This window comes from Accipiter gentilis, chromosome 3, assembly GCF_929443795.1.
Source record: "Accipiter gentilis chromosome 3, bAccGen1.1, whole genome shotgun sequence".
NCBI classification, from domain to species: Eukaryota; Metazoa; Chordata; class Aves; order Accipitriformes; family Accipitridae; genus Astur; species Astur gentilis.
Window position 1 is genome coordinate 46,942,055 of NC_064882.1, and position 27,485 is coordinate 46,969,539.

The following is a 27,485-nucleotide window of genomic DNA, read 5'->3' on the forward strand; positions in this document are numbered from 1 at the left end:
CACAGTTTCTGCAAAACAACAGACTCTCACCACATATTTTTTTTTCCTCATTTTGACCATATTACAACAGACTGGAAAACAGTAATGAGCAGAGATGCATAAACAGTTACAAGCACAATTTGTAGCTATGATATCTAACCTGTGCATTTACTGTGACTGTTGTATCAAGTTACTCCCCTAGGACACATCTGTCAGGAGCTGGACATTTCTGTAATATTAGTTCTGTCTACAAATAACTTTGGATATCAAAAAGCTCTGACTGAAAAAAACCTGCGGATAAGACCTATAATGCTTAAGTGATGTGTTCTTTATGTATAGGAGAGAACTGAAAAATAACAGCAGGCAAAGCAAAAGAAATTGAAGAATCACAGAGCATCCTTTCCCCTGGTAAATGAGAAGTGTGTTTTACTGGGAGACAGGAGGATGCGCAGAAGAGGTAAACATATATTTTAAGCCACAGTTATGAAGTACATTGTTTATAGAAAGGCTTTCTACACTGGAATCCCCTAACATGGAGGAAAGAAATACAGTACTAAAAGCTATTATCTGAAATGCGTGATGTATTATGCAGATATTTCAGAATGCACACATACCAAATTAACAACTAAAGGGGGAGAACGTACATAAATAAGGGAACTAAAAAGGAGAACTGGTAGAGATATGAAAGAATGCAAACAAAATAGGAATTCCCAGAGGAAAGTAAAGAATTATCAAGCTGTAAAACATTGAGCCTTGTTTCTTTTCACTGCCAGAATGGAGTACTAACATCCCTTTCATCAAAGAAATTGAAACCACAGCCTTCAGTCAGGGCTCATTCATCTTTGTGTTATAAAGTGGTGTGAACATGAACAGACATTTTTCTATTACAATCAATGCACTTACTCTAAACTGCTAGGACAGAAGAGTTCTGAGCTCAACTGAGACAATTCTGCATATGAAATAGATACATTTTGATCCATGAACCTCAACCATCATTTTGTATTTGGAAGACCCAAGAAAAATAAGTACCTGAGTGAGAGCTCTCAACACTAGTTTCTGACCCAACTGGAGAAGTGTTAGATCCTGCTTTTAGATAAGGAACATAATACATCCGAGAACTTCCAGAAGGTTTATATGGCAGCAATAAGGGCTGATCTGTGGGGGGTGGAAGGCAAAGCAATTAACAGAAGTCAGGCTTTAATTCTTTAATGCAACTGAAGATAAAAGCAAAAAATCAGGATCCAAGACTGCTGAAGATGTTCACTGTAGTAAATCTGGAGAAATACCCTATTCTTTAGGAAAATAAATTGCAATTATTATTTAATTAATTTAATTCTTTAATACCCACCCAGTGGTTAGAAGGTTGACTGTCGCTTAGCTAGAAAATAATAGCTTACTTACCTATTCAATATTAAATTTGTGACTAGGGTGACAAACACTAACTTTAAAAAAAAACCAAAAAACACCCCACCCCTTCACATACCTACATAGCCCCCAGTTGATCCATGTTTAATGAAATAATTTTAAATGAGCACGGATATCTGTCCCTCAAGTCAATAAAAGCAGCATCCTGTCATAACAGAATTCCAGCAAATGTTTGGACCAGAACATTCACTGACTTCTAATAGCAAAGAGAAGAGGTGATCAGATAGCTGAAATATTTTTTGCACTCTGATATAATGAACGAATCTGCTCTCTCAACTCACACTATTTTAAACACCTTGAGAATAGAGATACAAAGCCTGGAGCCCAGGAAAAAAAATCACAAAAACTACACAAGTCTACACACAGCAGTAGTGTAACACACCACTGTGGGGAAACCACTGCGCAACATCCACATTCTTCTGTCAATAGATTTTTAAAAGCCCTGCACATTTTTCTATTTCATTCTATTGAAAATAGCAATGTGCATATTCTCCTCTTAGATTTTGTACTACCTTGACTAGAGGTAGTAATCAGATATATCTCTTGATAAACTAAGCAGTAAACTAAATCAAATTATCTAAAAACAAACGTCAGAAAATTTTCTTGAACCAGACTTGTACACAGCAAATTCAGTTCTAGATAAACCTGAACTGAATCACAGCTGTATTGATACAACTCCCTACCCACAAGACTGCAAAGCCCAAGTTTAAGGGTTGAGTTTTTTCCCATATAAGCAACTTTAAATATCAAAATTATCTCAAGAATGTTACTTCCACAGAAAAGCTGGGGTTTTGGTTTTTAATACCTATAAATACCTTGAACTTGAATAGATGAAAGTTTACATATACATACAAGACACTAATTTGCTCACCACCCTGCCTTGGGAAAGAGGAAATGTTGTTAAGAGATGAAGTTGTATTGTTGGGAAGATCATGTGCTTTCTGGAGAGACGACTGGTAGACAGCATTTTCACTGTCTTGTGAATTAACATAAATTTCTGCTGAAAAGGTTGTTTTTTCAGGACTTTCAGTTGTTATCTGAGTGGTAGCATCAGAAGTGCTTTTCCCAGTTTTTGCAGGAACTACAGAGTTGAAGATATTCTTCAGACTACATCCCCCTGAACCCAGAACAGTGACTTGTGGTCTCTCACTGCTTTGCAGAGGCAGCTCTTGCCCTGCTGCACTTGTAACAGAGGAAACCACTAGGCAGGGATCTGCTGAAGACACTGGCATTGGGAAAGATGAAGATCTTTGATCTTCTGGAATAGGGTCAGCAGCTGATAATTTAGAAACAGCTTCTATTATAGCTTCTGGAGTTTTTAAAGACACTGGTTGAGTATTAACTTCAGGTTCATCCCATGATCTCATCTCTTTTTCAGTATTCACATCACTATGCAGCTCTGAGTTATTACACTTTGAAGAAAGAGTTACGTGGACGCAAGACAGTACTTTCTTAACTGGTGATGAAGGAGATACAGAAGTGGTGGATAAAATCTCATCCATAGATGAATGGCGAGACGTACCGATTTGCTCTCTCGCAACCTCTTTCTGAATGAGAGGTACTTCATCAGAAGAACTTTTCTTCTCTTCTTCTAATAACTTAATATGGCCCTTCAGCAAATCAGCTTGTACGGCTGGATCTGAACCTTCTAAGCTCTCACACAACTGGAAGTGTCCAGGTGGGCTGTTTTTCTCCTGCTGGTAAGCACTTATAGAATAGGGTTCGTTAAACCTATTCATTTCTTGACTGAATCTTGTATCACAATCAAGCTCCACGAGTCTGGCACTATGCCTGCCCAATTCAGTCACATGTTCAGGCAGAACATCAGAATTTTTTGTGCGAAGGGTCTGTCTTTTATCAGCATGGACGCTTACAGAATCCTGATCTGACAAACAGTCTGTTTCTTGATAAGCTCCAACTCTGTTACTGTCAGCAGAGACATGATGAAACCTGTCTTTCTCAGCAGTAAAAGCAATCTCATTAGACACTGAGCCAGCAAGCATTGGACTTGAAGGAGCACAAGTCTTAGATCCTCGCCGGTGTTGTTTGCCATGGCTCTGTTCCTCAGTGCTAGCAGAGTCAACCTCCAAAGGCCTTATCCCATCAAGATCATCTCTAGTAAGACTACCGCTGAGTGCCATGGAAGTCAATGGTGACTGCAAACGTTTTCGGGATGAAAAGGTGATAGAAGTAATTTGCTTAGCCGTTTCTTCAGAACACTTTTCCACAGACAGCTTCTTCTGAGCTGGTAAATGGATTTCTCTTTGCATATTGGAAGGAGCTGCAGACCTCACTGCACATTTGTCCCATTCCTTCTGCAATGGTGGATGAAGTTCAACAGCAACATCAGAACGACTAGTTGCAACTGTTTGATGTTGGTTGCAGGTAGGTGTTTGAACAGTACTCAAAGATTTAAACTGCATATCCTTCAGCAGGCAACAATCAGAAGGATCAGCTCTATATAACGGCACAGCTTGTCGTAAGCTCGACTCTAAAAGGTCCTTAGTACTGATGGCTTGTGTTTGTTTGTCAGTTTGAAATCTTTTGTCACTTGGAGCTTTTAAACGCTCTATGTCCTCTTCTCGATTATGGCTATACTCAGAAGCAGCTTCCAAAACACATACCCGTGGATCCTGAAAAATACAGAAGAATTCACATAGGTTATGTGGACAACTTCCTGCCCTCGCCAAAATCTGGACTGGCGAATTCAAAGAATAACTAGTGCTGTCAATCAAGAGTCTGTCATCGTGAATGATCACACACTTTCTCTTGAACACTTCTGTTAATGGAACCAATTAAAAGTTGGTCATATTTTAAGCACCAGCAAATTAGCAACATTGTTTTGATGCTATAACAAACAGCAGCAGTGACATCTCAGATAGAACCCTTTAGTTTTGTGAACTATGAAGTTGTATTCTGTTACTTAGGCTAAGTTGTAAATACCTCTCAACATCACTCCACTCACAGGAAAACAAGAATAAAACTTTCTTCCTTTCTATCAGTTGGCTTCATACACAGTTGGACATTTATCATAAACCCTGTTCATAATGTACTGGGGAAAAATACTATCTTTGAATGAATATTTATTCACTAAGTTCAAAGGGATTTAGGGAGAGACAAACATACCCTGCTAAATCTTTGTAATTTCAGTGATAATTTTATTAATTAAAAAGATAGCCAATTAGCCACACAAAATCACAGAAACACTGAGGTTGGAAGAGACCTCCAGAAGTCTCTGGTCTGACCTCTTGCTCAAAGTAGGGCTGTTTACTTCAACGTTGCAACTGGTTGCTCAGGGCCTTGTCCCCATCAAGTTTCAAAAATCTCCAAGGATGGAGATCTTGTATACAACTGAAGTACTTGTGATCTGTAAATTACTGAAGAAAGGCATTCCTTCATAGCTCCATGGAAAAACAAACCAATGCAGAAACCCACATTTACTTCCAGTTATAAGTACTCAAACCTTAACCAAGTATGTAACATTAAGTTCTGGCGACTTCCAAGAAATCAGGTAGCAGACACGCACTAAAACTCTTTGGGTTTGGACCAGAGTCCAAACAAACTCCACACTATCAAAGCATTGCATTACGTGACATTTTAGGGCTACGGGGATACCTCTGCATCTAACATTTTGCTATCCCATAACTATCACTATATGAAACAGAGGTTTTCCCTGCATTTGAGTTGTTTGACTCTAGTGTTTATGAAGCAGAACTAAAATGAAAGGAACTCAGTTGCATGGGAATAAGGGGGAAGAAAAGAAAGCTGTTCTTTACAAAGCATGAGAAAATACTTAATTAGAAAAGCTTCAATTTTCTATAATTGATATTTCTCTTTTCCCCTAGAACAAGTATGCCAATTTCTCTCTCAGACAAGAGCTGTAATAAATCTTTTTATCATCACTGCCCACTGCTGACAATAATTAAAAAATGAATGAAAATAATCATAGCTTTGATTTGCTCTTTAAGGTAAAAGAGAACTTGTAAAAACTTTCCAGTTCTCAGGTGAAGATCATTTTTGTTCTCCCATCAAAACACAAATACTAATTTTTTTTGCTTGGAAAGCTGGTGACAATGCTGCAAAACAGAGAAGGTATTCCTACCAACAGATAAGACACTAATCCTCCCCAAACCAAGGAAGTTCAATGTCAGTTGTCTTTGCTCATAAAATCTTTTTTAAAATAAGTTACACTTACACCTTTGTCTGACCACACAAGTTGTCTCACATCTTTATCACCCCCCAGTATCGGAGCCACTATATTTAGGACTCCGCTATTTGACTACACATATTCAGACATCCCTGCCATGTATTTTACACAACAGTCTAAAATGCTGTGTCTTAAATTACCTGCCTGTGGGCATTTAGGAAGCTGAAACTAATAATTTACTTCAGCATTAACTTCTGTCCTTTCTTTGCCTGATTTTACTAACCATTCCCATTTTCAGCATGCTCTCCAGCCCTCATTGCTTCATCTTCTGTATCTCAAGCCCCATTCCACCATCAAAAAAAAGTTTTAACAGCAACAATCAACAACAATTTATTATACCAGGTAAATAAAATTAAAGCAACATATGCTATAGCCCCTCAGCAGAATCAGATAAAAAAAATCCATACCCTACTCTCTGAGCATACTCATCAGATGGTGTTGCCTTTCAGCTGCCTATTAATAAGGCAGATTACTGACACTGCAGTTAACTGGAAAATTCCCAGGGCTACAGCACCTGCTCGCCAAGGAACCTACACCTTTCTTCTGGCATTTCAAAATGTAACCTGATTTCTCAACACACATTTTGCACACAAAGCACTAAGTATACCACACAGAGATAAAAGGTACAGGGTTCAGCAAATGGCTCTCACTACTTGCCAAGCAAAGTAGAAATAAATGTGTCTAAATACTCGATGAAGTTTGGATATTCCAAACTCTTCTTTCAACTCATTACAAACAGCAGATACTAACAAGGCACGTTCATTGTCTGCAGAGATTTACCAAGATCAACAAGACACACAAAACGTGATCCTCTCTCTCTGACTGGCTCACCACCCCCATTTCCCTACTTTCTGCAACTCCTTGTGCATGTGGAGGGATCAGGAGGTAGGGATGAACAGGACCTTTGCTTCCAAGCCTTTTCTCATTGCAGCAGAAGCTCCCGAATGCTGACAGGTGATCTTTACAGCAACTTACCTGACTGGTGTAAGGAGAAGGTAGTTTGAAAGAAAAGAAATACAAATACTTCTAGATTAAAGATCATGCTACAAACAAGGGAATAAAACATCACACTCCCAGATACATGCAGAAAACCTGTTATTCTAATAGTACAAAGAGAAAACCTGGCAAGTACAACAGGGAAAACCTTAAGTTACCACTCAGGGTATTTATTACTGTCAGCATTGATCAAAAAACTGCAACAGATTTTGCCCTGAAGCAAATTAAGGCAACTACTCACCCGACCTGTTAACACTGCAACTCCAATAAGGGGCAATCAACAAAACAACTGAAACACTAACCTTTGGAAGTAGCTGTATCAATTCTAGAGAAATGAACATTTATCTACACACCGAGATTCCCCTCACGTAGATACGCACTAATTAAAACAAGTATCATAGTTAGTCCCATTCCTGACAAAATACCACACCACATTTCACACAACATGCTAGAAAGCTGCTCCCTCTTACATTTTTTCACCCCGATTCTTTTTGACAGAGCAGTTTAGCGTCAGAGGCAGTATCATGGTTAGTGAACACTGGAAATGGACAAAAGACAAATCATTTCATCAGCATCTAAACCTTACAACTAAATCATCAGAGCTCATGTTAATATATGTTAAACTATAGGCCACCAGGCGTCTTTAGAGAGAATTTCTTAAGTGTAGACATTATTTCATTAATTTATCAGTATGTGCACATCCTTAAGTTAAGTGTCATTAAAAATTACAATACTTCCATTGAGATGCAGAGTGCAAATCTGAGAAAAATATACTGCCATGGAGATAGGCCAGATAAGATTATTTTTAAAAAACTTTAAAAAAAAATCTAGGCTACATTTATTTTTTCCTACTGATTGGAACAACTGTGAAAACAGCAGAGCATATTTCATTAACAAAGTGCAACACAGGTCCCTGGATGATTACAGCCTCAGCAACTAGTTGGAATTTGGAAATAAGAATCAGTCAAAAACATTTTTGGTGTAAGTCACAAAGTATAAACAGGTATTCCACAACAGATTTCCCATCCTTTCTACATCCCAGATGTCATTAGCAGCAAACTATTTCAGCAAGGTCTGGATTATTATTCCAAAGCAGTACTTTTCTGTGGCCTTATCTATTCTAAGCAAGTAAACTAGTTTATTTGGCTTCCTGTATTTCCTATAGCCAAGAGGGACAACAAGGGACTGTAGAAGAATGCAAGGACGCAGAGCAGTCCTGTGCAAGGATAGGATAGGGGTGCTCCCGAGACAATCTCTTCCCTAAACCACGTACCAGTTCAACGGCCTGAAGCAATACACAGCAACTCCTACTACTGAAAGCAAGCACAGAAGTTGCTATAAACTCATCTTCCCAAGCCTTTCACATGTTTTATTGTGCTTGTTATGTGTCATCTTTCCAAAAAAGATCTGCATGGCATATGATCCACAAGAGATTGCAGTGCAAATTTATAGCTACAACTCAGTGAACTTCCTGAAAAAGTGAGAAAGTACAAGGAGTGGAAAAATACAGCATATAGTGGAAGAATACAGTATACAAAGGGGGAATGCTCTTAGGTAAGTCTAGAGATAGCTGTTTGGCACCCATAAAAATACAGGTGGGGTAAACAAGGTCCTCAATTTAGAAGGAAAATTCATAGGTTTAATATGCTGAAATTGTATTTACATCTAACAGCAACTCAAAACCCCTCAATCTCAACTGGGGGAGCAAAACAAATATACATGTACAAACAACACAAGAAGGTAGTTAAATCTGAAAGACAATGCTCCTGGTACAGATGACCACCTACAAGTCTTTGGCTTCTCCCTGTTATTCTTGAAATTCTTCTTATCTGGAAAGACCCTAATGATTTCAGTGGAAGAACAGTAACAGGGCTGATTTCTGGAGCCTAGGATTGACTTTTCATATGTTTTCCCTAAAAATCCCAACAAACATCATGTTGTTCATGGCTCTTTGTGACTGAAGAGTATCACCCATCCCAGGGTTAAATTCCTCAAGCCTACCTAAAGAGTGAGTACTCCACTGCCAACTTACCTGCTCAGGCAAAAAAACAGATCTCTACAGCCACACCAGCATGGCCACGGATGTAGGAATTATTCATCAAATGGTAACCTATCTATAGGAATGTCTTGGCAACTCCCTGCCTCCCTTCATCATAAACAAGTTTATAGGAGAGTACCATCAGTTTATCCTAAATTTCACAACACCCATCTCTGGACAATCTCAAATGTCACTTTTTTTTAGGCCCTTTTACCAAGCATTTGCAGTTAATAAATCTGCAGCCTTTGTCTCCCTTTCCTCCTGAACAATCCCAAGGCACTGTACTTCCTCTTTCCATAAATAGCAAATTAAGACCTTTAGGAAGAGTCAGTACCAAATGAAGTCAGTATGAAATTTAGGGAAAAACCCTCCATGTCAGAAGTTCCATGTTTGCCATCTATTCCTAAGCATTTCTGTCAAGCTTTAGTATTTATTAGAAAAGTGTAACAGCATGAATATTTCTGTCCTTGTGTAATGGAAGAGCTATAAAATCAACAGGAAGACTCCACAAATGAAGTGTACAGAAAACAGATTCACTACACAAGGTTTGTCAATTTTACAGAAGAAAAAGCAAAGAAAATACAATTCTGAGTTACATTCATGAGCATTGCTTGCTATTAGAGATATACCTTCAAAATTAACTTTTCATATTGAATGTTCCCTTTTTTGGGCCACTATTCAGCTGAGCACTTGAGTACATGTTTGGAGCCCATTTATGTGCATATGTCCCAATCACCACCTCAAACACTCTACTCAGCTAGAACTTGAGAAATCATTATGATGCTTCTTTTTTAGAGCGTCTGTTAACACATCACCAGTGACAAACAGCTATCAAACAGACACTTGACTATCTCAAAAGATGGAACGAACTTTAGAATTAAAAGATCACTGAGAAGAACTCTCCCAAGCTGTCTTGCTCCTTCACTGCATTTTCTTTTCTTTTTTTCCTTTTTTTTTTTTTTTTTTTTATATATAGACAAGCTTTACATGCTTCCTGTGGGAAACAATAATATATCACAGTGGTACATTTTATTTCTTGAGTTGTCACCTACAAAAACGAGAGGCAGAGTCTAAACTTTCCAAAAAGAACACTCATCGTAAGCCTGCATCAGAAGCACTAAATAAAGATGACGGTCTGACGAAAGAATTATTTGCTTGAGTGCTAGGAACAGTTTGTCTTTCTCAGCCTTTCAAGTTTAATAGAAGGAAAAGATCTTTCCATAATCTTTGATCTGTTCTTTTTAAGTCAGCGCATTGCCAGCTTTCCTCTATAAATTCAACAGGTATTTTACAGAACAGTTTCCATTAAGTTTATAGTAGATTATTTTGTCAGCAACAAAACTGACTACATTTTTTTCAGGTAAATAGTTTTCAACAATCTGTATTTTTTCAGTGACATATTGTTTTACTTGGAGAGAAAAATAGATTTATCTTAAGTGTAACAAAAAAACCCAGCCACCTTCATTCTGCAAATTCAAAACCATTTTTTATCGCAAATTAAAGCCACTGTAGAGCAAAAATATTTTCAAGATGAAAGCAGAAAGTATGGTTAACCTAAAGCAATTTCTTTGATCATAGTTTTGCGAATCAAGGTTCCATTTTTTTCTTACTCTAAAATTGGGATAAAACAATTCAAAGCTGACACTCAATCACATAAAGGTAAAATACTTGGTTCCAGTCTGTAACAAGTTAATGTTAGGGACAAAGCTGTGATCTAACTAAATCTAAAAGTTGAGGAAAAAAGCTTCATGGCCTCTAGTTTTTGATGAGTAGATTGAAGCAAATATGTATTTGTGTTTTGTTTTTCTTCTTTAAGAACCATCTGAATATCTAAAGATAAATAAAACTATTAAAATACTTTTTTTTTTTCAGGCTCCCTAGTCAAAGATTAATTAATTACATCAATACATGAATAACTGAGAAGTTTGGTCTGATGATTTTTGGAAGGTGATGTCTGTATTACCAACACTGTTTATTCCCAAGAAACTATAAACACAACACAGACTACTCTTAAAACACTATTTTTCATTCTTGCTGATGCAAGGCTTTTAATAAAAACAAACAATACCCTATTGCTTTTCCTGGGAGGCAGGCAGTCTACTGACTGGGGGGGGGCGGGGGGGGGGGGTAGTAGATATTGCTAAAGCTAAGGGCATTTGCTGTAACACCAGATTAAGAACAGATGAGTGTATTTTCAAATGCAAGTTTACTACATTCTCCTCAGAATGTAGTTCTGCCCCAGAAACTGCCCCAACCTTTAGCTCTGCCTAATTATCCAGTCTCTCTTCCACCAGCTCAGGGTTCTCCATCCTGCATGCATGGATACAGCATCCATCCACTACTCATGTTATACAAGCATCTCCGCATTTTTCCAGTCTGTTTTTTTAATCAACATACTGTCTAAGAATAGTACCCTACCTTGGGACACACAGACAGCCCCTAGAAATCATGACATAATTAGACTGGACACCAGATGAATGCTGAAAATGGATATTTAAAGTCAAACCAAAGGTAAAATACTCCTGCTTAGACAGATTCCAATCCAGATATACTATACATTAATATCTGAACTAGAAATGTTCCAAAGGAGATATAGAAAACATGACAACAATTCAATGTCAAGTTTTCACAGAAAAATAGAGCTGTAAGAGACTGAAAGCTCATCTAGCCTATATCCCTGCCCCAAATCAGCATTAACTACACGTAGATTATTCTTTGCCGATACATAGCCAAGCTTTTCTTAAAACATACTATGATTAACACTCAATAATCCTCCACTCATCATCCTTACTATTAAGGAGTTTCTTTTCCAATAGAACTCTTCATTGCACTTGAAGTCCATTACCTTAGATACAGTCAACACAAAGGAGGAACAATTTACACTCTTCTTCCCTGAAGCATCCTTTTAAAAATAAGTATCACACTCCTTTGTAAACATTTCAGAACACATGGGAAGTAACACAATAAATACTGCTATTATCTAGATGATGCTGCATTGTACAGTAAACTCCTTTGACAGAAGGACAAGTTTACAAGGCACAATCAGCACACATGTAAATATTTTGTGAAAAACAGAACTCAGTAAGCCAATTAAGAATCATGAGCTGCGTGCACTTTCTCACCACAATAACACCAGTTCTCCCATCACATCATCACTGACCACATCTCTGTCCTTCATACCTTCCTTCAGAACATCTTCAGTTGTGCATCACCACCCACACACCCCCAAACCACACCCCCTCCCCCAAGATATTTAACTACTGTCTGGGGAAAAACCAAAAACCCACCACAGTATGTGCCGTGGCTGGTCCTAAAACATACATAGGAACTGACTAAGCCGAAACAAGCATCTCCACTAAACAGAGCTCTCATTAGTTTGCATCCACCTCTCCCTGTCCAGCCACCAATCTCCAAAAATATTGCAGGAATTTAATTCATCATTTTAAGATCACAAGCAAGACAGTAGCATTTATCCCCCGCTTCAAGTATTTTCTCCAGAGCAGCTGGTTTGTCTGTTTTGTACCTTGACTAGCGCAGATTTCCTGGCACTCAGAAGCAGCTCTGCCTTTATTTCCTCGATTCTTCGTTGGTTCTTTTCATTCGAGTCTGACACAGAATCCTGAGATTGGCTGGCCAGTTTTAGCTTCACCCATGCTACACAAAGAACATAAAACAGAAAGCAGTTTCCTTTCCATTTTCTCATATCATATACGATAACAGTTTTATAACTTAAAATCAAAACTTTGCTATGCATTTCTAGCTACCACAACAAATACCAGAGCTCATGGACTGACCTGGAATAGAATTTAAAATGGTTCTTTTGAACATTTCTTTGGAAAGATGGATCCAGGACCCATTGCCCAGTTCTGTCATCTTTACAGTCCCAGACTCAGGTAGACACTCTTTCACACAATCCCTTCCCAAATTCTTAACCTAGCACATGCCTAATAGCTATGTGGACAAAACACTTTCTCGAGTCATTGTTAGGCAAAAGAAGGTATTCAAACTGGAAAAGTCCGATTCTATCCCATTCTATCATACTACATAAGATGACTAAAGCCCTGTCCTATTAAGGCTTATCATTAATAAAATAACATAAACACCTTTAAAATCAGGTGACAGACTCAGCTGACCTCAGAGGTCCTCTTACATCGATACTCCTTCATGTCAAAGTCATTTCAAAGCAATCCCTTAAACATATACCTAAATAAAGACTTGCCATTCTAACATAACACTTGATAAAACACAACTGAGACATTTTATTACCTCGTGCTTTCTTCTCCTCTTCATCTGCACTCTTCAGAATTTGTGTTGTATGTATCACAGGTGATCCATTTCTCAGAAGGTTTTTGACACGGGCAGCCAGTGAGTCTCCACTGCTACTGTCATCGCTCTCTTGCATGCCTCCTGCTTTGCTTCCAGCTACACTAGCTTTAGACAACATGCTCTGGAAGCCTCCTGCAACATCAGTGACACTGCGCAGAGGCTCTGAGGAAGAAGGATTCCTCAACTCTGAAGCTCTTCCATAGCTGACTTCGCTACTTCCACTGCTTTGAGTAACAGCCACAAAACCAGGCTGATTTCTGTCTGTAGTTACACTACTACAGCCTTCTGGCTCAGACCTTCCTACAGATTTTCCTGTCCTCAACTCTTTGGTCATTTCCTTCATCATCTCTTCAATATTGCACAAATTGACGTCAAAAGAATTTTCCCATCTTAAATTGCCTGTGTTAGAATTCAGAGGCTTTATTACTGACCCTTCTTCCTGCATACTTCTTTGGGTCATAGTCTCATCCCATGACAGTATCCTCTGACACTGAGGGACGCTGTCTTTCACTAACCTGCAATCTTCAGGGCCATCCTCCTTTCTAATCAGAACTGGGGAAGACTTGCCAGTTTCCCTAGAAGAGGCAGTGGAAGAGATAGGATCACACCACCTGTCAGCTATACCCTCTACCTCTGCCAAAAGCTTATGTATTTCTTGCAATGCATCAGAGCCAATCGAAGAATCGCTTTCTTGACCCTTACTTCTCTTACTACCTACACTTGAAGTTTGTGATCCTCTATCACCTTCCATTTCATTTTTAACTCCAGCCAAAGAACTGTCAGTCCATCTCTGCAGGCTGCTATTCACATCTTTTGACTCATTTTTAGCTAGCAGGTCCTGAACACTTTTTGCAACAGGCATGGGACTCTCTCTGTCAGAGGGGCAGTCAGGTGAAACAGTCTGCAGCTGCCAGTTTGGTTCAGTTAGTTTGGAGACAGCTGAACACTCTGCCTCCTGTCGTGTAGAAAGCAGAGCAGTTATCTCCAGTTGCTGGCATGACATACTGCACTGACTCACTGGTTTGTCTCCAAAAGATCTTGAGAAGCGAGGAGAGAGTTCACAGGGTGACAGATTATCAGAGCCAACTTCTGAATTCATTGGTATAGCCATACTGAGAGTGGAAATGCTGGAGTTAAAACTTGTTTGCGTAATTTCAACTGCTGACAGCAATTCACCTACAAAGAAACCGAAGATTCATTAAGTTTGGGGCTCCAGAAAACAGTTGCATCATTGAAGACTACTTTTTCTTGTACTAGAGGGCCTGTAAAGGGAGGGAAGAATTCAAATATTGGAAAACATTTAGGAAACTGTTTTTAGAATAAGACTTGAACCAAGACTTCCATGAGAATTGTCTACTGAAAGAAATCTCTTAAACCATTTTGGATAAACATCAAACAAACCACAGAACTTAAATAACTTGCTTTTAAATAAATGTTTAGACTAGATTTTAAATAAATATTCTTAGATAAATGACATAGGGGTGCTTAAATGTCCAAATGAACACCTGGATTATATAAGTATTCCTGCAAGAAACAGGAGAGCTGTGGGGCAGTATATCCAAAATAGCCTTTTGGAAAAAGGCAAAGGACACACTATGGATAAGCTTGTTACCCACTACTGATTAGAAAGGTCCAAAAGCAGACAAGATGCACTTTTAGTATTTCAATATATAACACCTAATTGCCTTTTTTTTTTAAAAAAAAAAAAACAAAAAAAACAAAAAAAAACCCCAAACTTAAGTGAAAATGCTGCTCTTAAATCCATGTTGGCAGGTGCACACAACAGTGAAGAGCCAGCTCCCAAATATGCCTGCCAACAGCTATTTTGTTTGTTTCAAACACAATTTTACTTCATGGCCCAACCCTGTTATTTTCAAGTACAGTAAGCGGTCCAGAGGCCAGCTGAATAATATCTCTGTTGAGGACAACTCTACCCCCCCTGTACCGATTGCCAAGTCATTTCAGTTGCCAAGTCTCCCACAATGCTTAAAGAAGGAAAAAATAATAAAAGAAAATAAGCAAGCCCAACAGGCATAAGAGATGCATTTAATTACTTCTGGTCAGAAAAACAGGTCAGTGCAGGGTTCTTGAAGTCACAGATATTCAAAGGGTTAGAAAAATACTTGTTGTGAAGAACCTTCAGATCTGCTCTTCCCCACTGGGTACAAGATGTAAATGCCAAAACAGAATATGCTAAGGAAAATACACATTTGAAGTGGTTGCAATGCACATTTTCACATTTTAATGACATACTACATGGGCATGCCACTGAAGAACATCTTAACCCTAACTGAGCACACTCTGTTCTTCATATAGAAATGACTCAGTATTTGTTAAAGTCATACTGGTTTTTTTTGTTTGGCTTCTTTTTTTTTTATGGATTTATGAACAGATCTGGTCAGTTATAAAATGCATATAAATTTTTGTCACACTGAACACACCAAGAAGCCTCAGAAAGAAAGAAAATCAAGACTTATCTCTCTCACAGGAAGAAAAAGCCTGGTAATGTTTCTTTAATCTTCAGATACAAAACATTTCCTTCTTAAGAACTCTTGTAAAAAGATAAATAAAACCATGTATTGAGTTTGTGTGGCAAGGTTTTGGTAGTGGGTGAGGTTACAGGGGCGGCTTCTGCACGAAGCTGCTAGAAGCTTCCCTCATGTCCAAGAGAGGCAATACCAGCCGGCTCCAGGATGGACCCACTACTGGCCAAGGCTGAACCCATCAGCAATAATGGTAGTGCCTCTGTGGTAACATACTTAAGAAGGAAAAAAAAAAAGTTGCAGCGGACACACAGCAACAGCAGCTGGAGAGAGGAGTGAGAACATGCGAAAGAAACAGCCCTGCAGACCCCCAGGTCAGTGCAGAAGGAGGGAGGAGATGCTCCAGGCGCCGGAGCAGAGATTCTCCTGCAGCCCGTGGGGATGAAGACCGTGGTGAGGCAGACTGTCCCCCTGCAGCCCAGGGAGGTCCACAGGGGAGCAGATCTCCACCTGCACCCGGGGAGGGCCCCATGCCGGAGCAGGTGGGTGCCCAAAGGAGGCTGGGACCCTGTGGGAAGCCCACGCTGGAGCAGGCTCCCGGCAGGACCTGTGGCCCTGTGGAGAGAGGAGCCCACACTGGAGCAGGTTTGCTGGCAGGACTTGTGACCCCGTGGGGGACCCACGCTGAAGCAGGCTGTGCCTGAAGGACTGCAGCCTGGGGAAGGGACCCACACTGGAAGAGTTCATGAAGAACTGCAGCCCGTGGGAAGAACCTACATTGGAGAAGTTTGTGGAGGACTGTCTCCCGTGGGAGGGAGCCCATGCTGGAGCAAGGGAAGAGTGTGATGAGTCCTGCCGCTGAAGAGAATGAAGCGGCAGAGACAACCTGTGATGAACTGACCGTAACCCTCATTCCCCATTCCCCTGTGCCGCTGGCAGGGGGTAGGTAGAGAATCCAGTGGTGAAGCTGTGCCTGGGAAGAAGGGATGGGTGAAGGGAAGGTGTTTTGAGATTTGGTTTTATTTCTCATTACCCTACTCTGGTTGATTGGCAATAAAGTAAGTTAATTTTCCCCAAGTTGAGTCTGTTTTGCCCATGACAGTAATTGGTTGAGTAATCTCTCCCTGTCCTTATCTCAACCCACAAGCCCTTTGTTATATTTTCTCTCCCCTGTCCAGTTGAGGCAGGGAGTGATAGAACAGCTTTGGTGGCCAACTGGCGTCCAGCCAGGGTCAACCCACCACAAACCAAAAAAAGATAAAACGTCATTGCACTGGCTAGAAGATGCTATGTAGCCATGATTCCTTAGTGAGAAAGCATGTTTTCAAAGGTTTTAATGCTTACTTTTCCAATGCCAAATATCTCACATCTGAGATGGGAGAAGATCAACTTATATGAATGAAACAGAGCATCACAGCAAGAAACACACTTGATACTACCAGGCCAAGAGCAACCTCAAAGGTGAGTCTGATGTTCTGTGTTCTCTAAGGCTTGCACAGAACAAGGTCTTCTTTCCCCCTACCTTGTGGCTGCAGAGCAGCCCTCGTCAGCGTGTCAGTGGAGTCCTTCAGCGTTCTAAGCTCTGAAGGGGAAAATTCAACTTCCCTGATGGGTCCTCGGGATATAAATGGCTTCAGTATAGTTCCAGGTGACTGATCAATGCCAAGGTTGTGAAGATATATCTGGCAAAAGAAGAAGTAAGTAACACATATGGCACTCTTGCAGAATGTCAATGGATTCTGAAGCTGCACATTTTCCACATTATCTTAAACACAACTTGCTTTAAAACACATTAAGACTCAGTCATGTTCAACTCACACTAACAGTTAAACCAAAACGCTAAAGCAGTCACATATGAGAAAACATCACCAACTTATTCTAATCTGTGGACCATGAGCGACAAGCCTTTTTTCTAGCTAGTATGACTAGGCCTACGTAATGGGTACCTCACAAGCAGAACAACTGACAAATCCTGCAATCTATTCCTCATTAATTTATGTTTGGCAGCAATTCAGAAATAAGTTGTAATAAAAGTTCTGGTGGTGATAGCTTGCACTTGCACTCACCAACAGTTTTTCCTGGTGCTCTCCTGACCTTTCCTTCATCACGCGCCAAAGATGGCAACTGGCAGTAGCCTGCTACCACCAAACCAGTGTCCAGCCCTTTCCACAGGATCCAGAAACGATGGAAAAGGTCAGCAAAGAAAAGGCCACATATCTTGTTCTTGTGACAACAGCTGACTGCTTATAGTCTTTTTACTCAAATCCACGCTCTGTACACTGCATGAGCAAGAAGTCTGATAATTCAGAAGAGTTTGGTAAGCTTCAGCCTCACCTGTTTAAAATGGCATTTACCAGCTGGAAGGAGAACACAAAGGTTTGGTTTAAAACTGTTTTCTCCCCAAACGATTGCTGCACAGAAAACATTATCAGACTTTGAAATTCAAGCTAGGCAGCAGGCAAGTTCCTCACTCTTAAGGACAAGTTCATTATAGGCTAGTCTTCAAGGCAAATAGTTGCAAACCCTTTTGCCAGAGCTGGTTAAAAAACATCATGAAGCAGCTTTTATGATGTTGCTGTAGGGAATGTACTGGCCAATCACTTTCTGCTGTTGATAGTTTTATGAAGAAACACAGGTAGTCTAATATATAATTCCCCATCTACTCAGTGGCCCAGCTTGCAATGAAGAAGTTTCAGCAGTACTTCAAAAACTCCCTGGCTATGAAACCATTTCTGGATACAACCTACTGCACTGCTTTAAGTCTATAAAACATAGACTATTCAAGCGTACAAAGTCTATATACAACCAAGACATAGTTTTACTAGCGTAGCTAAAGCAGTAAACCCCTTCTCAGTAAAGACGGCATAAAATGCATGCCTTTGTCCCTTTTCCATCAGTACAGACAAGTACTATTTCCATTTGTATGCCACATACATATATAAATTGCTATCCAAGTATAACTTCATTAACACTAAACAAAGCAGTTAGTTTAGAGAAGCCAAACAGAAATCATACTCGAAACCTAAAACTTTGCAATATACTAAAGAAAAAAACGTAATAAGGATGAGGCCAACTCTCTCTGTGCAACATCAAGGCGATTGTCAGTTCAGACACACACAGCATCATTCTCTGCATTAATATATCATAGAATCATATAATGGTTTGGGTTGGAAGAGACCTTAAAGATCATCTAGTTCCAATTCCCCGATATCAGAAGGATATTTTGAAAGCTGGAGGAGTCTCGTGAAGGTAAGAGCCTACCAAAGGCCATCTAGGATCTCCTGAGAAAGTAATTCCTTCCCTTTTAACAGAGCATCTAAGTTTACATACAGACATTATATGCAAAAAAAAACCACCAAAAAACCAAAGTTTGCCATGATTTAATCACCTGTAGGGCAAAGTTAATTTCAATTCATCTACACCATGTCCTAAACTAGCCAACAAAATTAAATAAATTACCTTATAGATCTTAACCAACTTTATTTCCTATGATTTTATTATAAACCTACATATTAATAGCCATATATGTGACCTAATCTCCTTTACCTTGCCCGTGATTTATGAGAGCAGAATTCCTCAAAACTAGGGCTGGAGAACATGCTTAATTATAGTCATAAAAAAAGGAGGTAAACAGACAACCTTTACATCTCATGAATTTCATTTGAAATATCCTCCCTACAATATTTATATTTGTTTCAACACGTATTTGCAAAGACAACTGAGAGAAGAGTGCTTCTAAAACACAGTTCCAAAGACCTAATCATTATAGGAGTCATCTTGTGCGAGGAACAGCCACTTACTCAGAAGATAATTACATGTTTATCATTAACATAAATCTGCATTTAATTTTCTCTGTCACTCAACAGCTATTAGTATAGTTAGCATGGCTACCACAATCTGCCCTCCATTTCTCACCAACCATCCTAAAACAGGGAAGGGAGGAAAGAAATCTGCATTAGCCAAATAAGATATAAAGGAGGAAAGGTATGCAGAGGCTTCGAACATCCTTTATTAGCAATATACAAGAATCAAGAACTTATGCCTTAGATACTGGAACAAAGTGAACAAGCAAAACGAGTATTTATAGAAAAAAAAGCTATTTGATTTGCCAAGGAGTTCTGTGTTGGTTTTGCTATTATTGAAGAACCGTGGGTGTGTGAAGTTCATCTCTCTCTTCTGCAGCCTAGCATTTCCTTAGTCAGCAGTTGAGTCTCAACCTCATGTTTGGATAATTATAACCTGATCTTTTGAAAGAATCTGGAAGATCAGAAATGGCTTATCAGTGCTCTGCTAAAAGAGCTATAACCAATTTATTTACAAGTCTGTCAAACAGATTTCACTTTTTAGCACTAACACTATGTCCTGTTCTTGTGTCCTTTATGTTCCACCACCATCAGCCACCAATCTTTATATTTCTCTTGCATTCCTGGAAAAAAAACAAACAAAAAATCTTTCCCATATCCACCCCATGTTAATTTCTTTGCCCATGTTAAACATTACCTAAAAGTTATTTTTTCCACCTCTGTATTTAAGATAAGCTGAACTAGTATCATGGATGAAATTCACCAGTAGCACAGACCAGCATAAAACCATCACATTTAGTCTGTAGTGATGTAGACCGTACAAGAATCTCCTAAAAGAACGGTGGGGGAAAAAAAAAAGTTGGGGGGGATAACTCTGAAACCCGAGTTTAAATTACAATCAGTTTTAAAGGGTCCTTTAAGATTTTTTTAGGCTCACATAAAACACATATTTGCTAGTAATTCTAGAAGATGAACATGACAGGTTCCCAACATGACTGGATATTGGAAACTAACTATAAGCATGCTAGTGCCTCATTCCTGTGATACCTTCTACAATTCTGTCCTACTCTATGACAGCCAAGTGTACTCTCATCTCTTCATAATCAAAAGGTACAGAAGAGTTACAAATTTTTGTTAGAAACTAACTTACTGGGATTCTTTCTTCAATATTAAGCTCTTCTTTCTCTGGATTTTTCAAAGTAGTTGCTCCAGTGGGGATGAAGTTATCTTTTGCACTGGTGAAGAAGCACCTGGAAACCACTGAAGGGCACCCTGCAGAGCCCAAGCTCCCCTGGCTACTTTCCGCAGAACTAACAGGAAGATTCAAACTATCTGGGGAAATATCACCAGAATTGTCCATGCTGACATGGCCAGTAGGAATATTTAGGTTGTGAGGCTGATTTTCAAGAGCATCACAATTCTTCTGGTCATCAGTTGGAGAGTTTCCATCCTCTTTAAGGAGCTGAGCAACTCCTTCAGCAGAAATGAAAACATTTGGGTGTGAACTTTGTCCTGTACTATTACTTTCTGCATCTTCACCGCTAGATCCAGAAACAATCTCAGCTGTAAACTTTTGTATCATGGAGCCTCCTGAACTATTTTCATGTACCCCTAAAACATTACTTTTTTCTTCTAGAGGCTGCACTGCCTCTGTTGAGTTTGCTGGCAGAAAAACTTCAACCAAGGACACATTCCTACTGGAAACATTTACCACATTGTCAGACTGAGACCTAGTAAGAGGGTGGACAAGCAGTAAGTTTTTATTATGAAAACGCAAACTTCCCAGGGAACCCATCTCTCTAAAGGAAGCAGCAACATTATCTTTGGGGTCTCTACTGCTTTTTTGTATTGACAAAATATTGTTTGAAGAACTGGCAATTGCACTGTAGGCTTTCCTTCTAGGAGAAACTCCGCCTGGATCACATGAAGTCCCTGCATCAGATACCTCCTCTGGCTGGCTCACATTCCAAGCCCCTACCTTCTCCATGAAACTAAGCGATGGGAGAGACTGAATTCTTCCAGTGTAGGGATATTTCAATTTTAAGAACTCAAAATGTTCATTGTTTTCTTTCTCAGCATATTGGAGTGAATGCTGCTTCTCAACAGATGTAGGTGTAGTGGTAGATGAGTTCCCTGAAGTTTCTTCATTTAAGCCTGAAGGAGAGGCCTGAATATCTGATTTAATCACAGTGACACCAAGTTCTTCTGCCTTAACATTTTTCTTTAGAAGTAACCCTGGAGTAGACTGATAGCTTGGATGAGCAATATGTACAGAGAATGAGCCATCACCTACAAGATTAAAGGAAGGGGAAATACCTGTAACTTTGTGTCCCCTTTCTATGGAAAAATCTGAAATAGTTAATTCACTCCTGCTTACTCCAGGTTCTACTTCCACTGGGGCATCCTCATTGCATGAAGAAGGAGCTTCCATGTCAGTCACAACTAGCTGTTTAGGTGCACAATCACTGGTACTTGTCACGGTAGGGATAAACTCCTCTTTCTCAAATCTCACTGCAGGAGACAGTTGTTTCTGCTGATGATCTAGGAAAGCTCCCTGGAGTGCCTCAGTAACAGTCACAAACTTCAAGCTTTCAGAGCCATTTAAATGCACTCCATGTTCCTTCGATGCTCTTTTGCCCGTTTCAGAAGTCTCTGCAGAAAAAACATCTTGAGCATCTGAATTTTTGCAACTGTCTTTCCTCAAATCATCAGATAAATTATTAGACAAATCAAGCTCAGGAACCTTCTTTTCTTTTTCCAGCTTCTCTGGCTGCCTCATGCACCCTTCTGACTCACTCTCAGCCATTTTTACCTTTTCCTTCTGCATGTCTCTCTCACTTTTTTCTGAATTCTTAGTCAGTGCTGTTTTACAAGAGGAATTTTCTGAAGATGAGAACTCATCATGCCTCAGTAATCCTTCTTCCTTCTCTGAAAGCTCAAAAACAGTGGCTGGTACATTGCTGTCACAGGAGAAACGTTCATCTTTTACAGATATACTGCAGGTCTGCTTTGCAAGAGAAGTTTTCATTTGGCTCAGTCTATTTGCCTTGGTTAGCATCACCTTTGAAGTGGAGTTTGCTAAATTGCCACTTGTGTGGGGAATCAATGCCTCCTCATTAGTACCATTTTTACAGTCTTCATTTGCCTCCTTGCTCACAAGTAGTTGTCCAGAAAAAGAGGTTTGCTGAGACAAACAACTGGCATCACAAGGTTCCACATGTCTGAATGGAAGAGGATGCTGGGACAAAACAAAGCAGTCACTGGGTGCAGAGTCTGTGTCTGTCAGTAACCCAGCTTCATGGATGTGCGAAGGCTTTGAACGCTCCTCAGACGCACCAGAAACATCAGGAACTCCTCTATAAGAGGCAAGAAAAGTAAGTGAATTTCTGATCATATTTTTTATTTCAACATCCATATTCTCTGCTTTAATATAAGAGGCAGAAGTAGAATGTCACTCAAACAAATAACTGGGGTTTAGCAACATACACATAAATACATCCCCTGAACAGGCCAAAATATGAAGAAACAAAGAAAGTCCAAACAATATCAAAAAGCCCTACTGCCCTATAAAATAAAGGTTTGAAAATAATATTAGTTTCTACTTAGTAATACTGTCAATATTTTTCAACCTATTTAGGACTAAGGTGTTTTTTTACTAACAGGATGTTTATTAGTTAAAATATAGGAGTTGCTTACACACACACACATAAATTTGCATGTGATTTTGTTTTTTTAAATACAAATCACCTTCTTCAGTTTTATTATATCAATTATTTCTTTAAAGGATATAAAATAAGCCACATGAACACACGCAACAAATTCCTATAAGCTTCTAATATTTTTATAGTGGATTTTGAATTAGTAGTTATTTTATATGAAAGTGATCATCAAACCACAATCAATATTACTCCATGCAAGTAGATCACCAGCTCTGATGGAACCAAGTTCTGATCCACAAAGTGAAGTCACAGTGTATCATCACAGTGCAGAGAAGACCTTGACTCTATGTAAGCACTGCTCAGCGATAATGAAAACATCCCTGTATTATCAACACTGTTCTCAGCACAAATCCAAAACATAGCCCCATAGTAGCTACTGTGAAGAAAATTAACTCTATCCCAGCAAAAATGAGCACAGACTTTTACTGAAATACCTATCTTTATATATTCATACTTCATATAAAAATATGTATTTTAAATTAACACATATTACTCCAGTATATACAAAACATAATATTATTACATGTACATGTCTGCATGTATTTACTACTGTAAATGCAAGCTCTATTTGATTTTTGTCCCTAAAATTTCATGAAGTTTGAAATATTTCAGAGTCTAGGAAAGCTAAAAAGATGTCTGAAAGGGTGGAGTTCCTCATTTTCCCATTTTCTTCAGGTACATTAAAGCAACAAGTTCAGAAGAGGCTTCTTCTGGTTTTCCCTTGTTCAAACTCTTTTGAAGGCAAAATAAAAAGACGAGTACAACTCTGACAATGCCTTCTCTCTATACAAAACAAATAAAGAGTAAACGACACCTTTGTCTTATTTCTGTGACCATAAAACTGTAGTTATTTAATTACCAGATGTAGGACAATTCATGGCCACTTGGGAAAAAAAGGTTTGTATTCTATCATGACACCAGGTAACTTTATCCTACCTTAAGGGAATAAAATTCATTTCTGATTGCTGGAGAAGCGTCTCATCTGAAAATCTTTGGCCTTGTGTTGAATACATCAGAAGTGGAAGACAAGGAGAGAATTGACTGTCCTGAATATCTGTTAAAAATAACAGTAACACAGTAATAAAAGCTTGCGAGGCAATCCCTCTTTAAACTGCTCTGCCAACAAATACAGCCTTCAAAATTCAAAAACATGCCAACTGCAGTGAAAATGATGTAATCCCATCATTTAAATCCTCTGCTGAAGCATGTTCCCTCATGTATTAAATTCAGCTTTCTTATCACGTATCAAATTCAGGTTTCTTCTCGTCAATCTCAAAATGCTACACGACACTGACATCTCTAACTTACACTCTTATCCTTAAACTTCTTTTTGCGTACATCCCTGTCCTTTTCCCCTCGCTAGGCAGTACCTCCCCTGGTGATTTCCATGCAGTCTGTACACGTTGGAGAGTGTCCACAGGGCTTCTACAGAGATCTTTAAAAAGCAAGAATCCCCACTGATGCCTTTCCCAGTCTCCGTTCTTCCATAAATTTTGATTCTAGAAAAGGCTGCATAGGTTTTTTTCTTTAGGCTTTCAAGATACAAGCAATAAACTTAGTCATCACAATTATACCAGTACCACTATCTACTGCTGTAGCAATAATTTAAGTTTCCATCATATATTTCTTTGTTCTTTGAGGTAGTTGGCACTTCTTTTTTCAGTTTGCTGCTTACAAAAACAAACAGAAATGTTTTATACCACAAGAATAAAAACAACTAAGCTGGTATCTGATAGGTGTAAATGACTACATACATGTTTGACAGATGCAAAAAAAAACCCTTCCAATAATTTGATAAGTAAGCTTTTTTTTTTTTTTTTTTAATAAGCAAAAAGCTATTTGTCATCAAGAGTATGACTTCAGAACCAGAATTCACATTCATTTAATTTAGGTTCATTAGTTTTCAACCATCTCAGACGAGCTATACTCTGTATCACTTACAGAAGCATAATCATATCGGATAAGATGACCATTACGTACAAAAAAATCAAGTTTACATTACATCAGCTTTATCCTGAGGCTTTCTACAGCCTGTATTACATCACCTGATCAGTGGTATCCAACCACAAGACAACTTTTCTGATTAATTTTTAATTTAATACTTCCAATTAACATTTTTTTAATTACTTTAGAACACTATGTAGTGAGAGCATAATTATATTGATAGAAATAATTCTACATCATACAGCAAAGCTGGCTCAAAATTTGGATGCCCTCTAGTTCCACCTCCTCAGCAGCTACAAAAATACTAATGATTGCTGTACAGTTTCAAAGATTCCCTTCTATCTCAGCAGCTGTCTCCACCACATGGCCAGCCTAATGTCTCCTAGAGAAAGCCAAACTTATACTTTAGCATCTGTAGTACAGATGGCACAAACATACTATAGCAACTTCAGTGGGGAGTCTTTGTTTTTCTAGCACCCAATACCTCTCTCTTTAAAGCTAAACTCTCCCCCTTACTTTATTATATAAATACATTGCACTAGTCACCACTACATTTCACTTTCATCTTAACTATTTGCAATACCAAACATGAATGAAAAGTAAGAAAAGCCAACTGCTTTTTTGGAAGTTTATAGGAAAGGATATGCATCTTAAAACAATAGTTATTAATAGCTATTGCTGAGCAACTTGACACAAGGAGATGTTCAGAAGAGGCTCCAACGTAGACTGGTGAGCACCTGCACAAAGCTGGATGAAAAAATAATTATAACACACATGGAAGTGTAAAAAAAGTCGAGGAGAAAATGGCAGCATCAGCATAGAGGGAGCAGGAGCCAAGGAAATAAGGAACAAGGTCAGGGATGTCTCATTTATAATGTAACAGAGCCCTGAGGCACCGTTATATTATAGGGCACAACCAAGGTTGAGGTCTAACGTACCAGACTGATGGGTATTTACGTGACTTTAATCACAATTTGAATTGTGATTTAAAATCATGGAACAGGAGACTGATCTAATTCACTGTAATCTCCTTAGCATTTATTTAAAATGTACTTTACAGAAAACAAAGAGGTTTGGTTTCAGTGGCTGATACTGACTTAGAACCAAATAGAACTTGCACATTCGATTTGTTATTCCCAATCACTAACTGGGAGCAGAAAATATGTACAATGCATTTATTCTGTTTATAGTGTACATTTATTCAAACAATTTTTTGTTGTTATACTTGAAAATACTGAGAAGATTAACCATAGTTAATGCATTTCTGTATCCAAGCTAAAGATGCAAAAACACGTACTTTGAGAAACATTAAGCAAGCTGGAATCTAAACTATCTTAGCTGTGTTAGATGTACTTTTTTCCTCACAAATCTTGGTTTACATTTAAAATTATATTAGTGAACAAAGGCAATAGTATATCGCAGTTATCGAATTAGACGTCATCTCACATCATTATACACTTGATGTTTTCAGAAGTGGCATCTCATTTTTATTCATACAATAGAAAAGGAAAATAAGCTTCCCTGATTTTCAGCTTAACTTCTTCACTTTGAATGAAAATGTGTTTTCAAGCTAAACTGAAAGTCAGGAGCAATTAAATAAAAAAGTTTTCTGCACAATAAAGACTGGGTGTGCTGTCTTTGTAAATGAAGAAATAAAAAAGACTGAGGGAGAGAACCAAAAATAATTGAAAAAAGCTGTCAAATGCAATCAAAAATAGGTCTTGACAAACAATTTTTTTTCAGTACAACTACACATGTATTGATTAAATAAACGTGCATATACACATATATACACACACCTCCCATAAGTCACAACATTTGGCTGATAAATCAATGTTTTAAAGATATATCAACAAAAATTTAAGTACCACTCAACATTTGTATTAAGAAAGTCAACCCAGCACTCAAACAGATAAAAAATGATTTAGCATTCTCCAAGCAGAATTATAAACAGGAAATCCTCTCTGCATGGATATGCATCTAGTCAGCCCCTTCAAGAGCTGTTCTTGTCCCTGCCCTATTTGAAACTTCAGAAATCCCTAAGTTCTTTACAGAGAAGGCACACAGTTGAGGCAGATTGCCAAGCAATAAATATCTCGCTGCACAGACCACTGACAACAGGGCAGCCTGGGTCACCAGGCATCACAGCATGGCAAAGCATAGAAGTTTTAGTATAACTGAAGTCCAGCCATACGTTGGTGGGAACAAAGTGCCCGAGTAAATCTAACAGAGTCAAGGACTACCTCAGAAAGCAACAACTCGGATGAGGACTTGGGGGTCATGACAAACAAATCACCGATAGGAGGCCAGTGCAATACTATATCCAAAATGTGACGCAATTTTTCCATACATCAAAAAAGAAGAATAGTGAATAAGTAGTAACAAGGACTATTCTTTCCAATCTCCTACTGAAACTACTATTGAAATGGTATTTGCAGGTTCTGATGACCATAACTCTGTTTTTGTAAATATCACAGGAAGATCAGAGAAAACAGCTAAAAGATTGAAGAAACATGCCTCATCACAAGAGCCTCCTGGAACTAAATCTGTTTAGTATAATCAAAG

At 38.7% G+C, this 27,485-nt stretch overlaps 1 protein-coding gene across 6 annotated transcripts in view; it reads right to left on the bottom strand.

Moving 5' to 3' along the window:
• The window catches only part of ALMS1 (ALMS1 centrosome and basal body associated protein), a 74,254-nt gene that overhangs the window by 24,563 nt on the left and 22,206 nt on the right, over positions 1-27,485 (bottom strand). For 5 of the 6 annotated variants that reach the window (XM_049792677.1, XM_049792676.1, XM_049792675.1 and 2 more), the window contains 7 exons: positions 23,913-24,030; positions 20,408-22,613; positions 16,977-17,136; positions 12,912-14,147; positions 12,169-12,299; positions 2,276-4,037; positions 1,009-1,134 (listed from right to left, as the gene is read on the bottom strand). In XM_049792677.1, coding sequence (XP_049648634.1) covers positions 1,009-1,134; positions 2,276-4,037; positions 12,169-12,299; positions 12,912-14,147; positions 16,977-17,136; positions 20,408-22,613; positions 23,913-24,030 — 5,739 coding nt within the window. The remainder of the gene's footprint in view (positions 1-1,008; positions 1,135-2,275; positions 4,038-12,168; positions 12,300-12,911; positions 14,148-16,976; positions 17,137-20,407; positions 22,614-23,912; positions 24,031-27,485) is intronic. The other variant, XM_049792683.1, reaches the window with a different exon arrangement.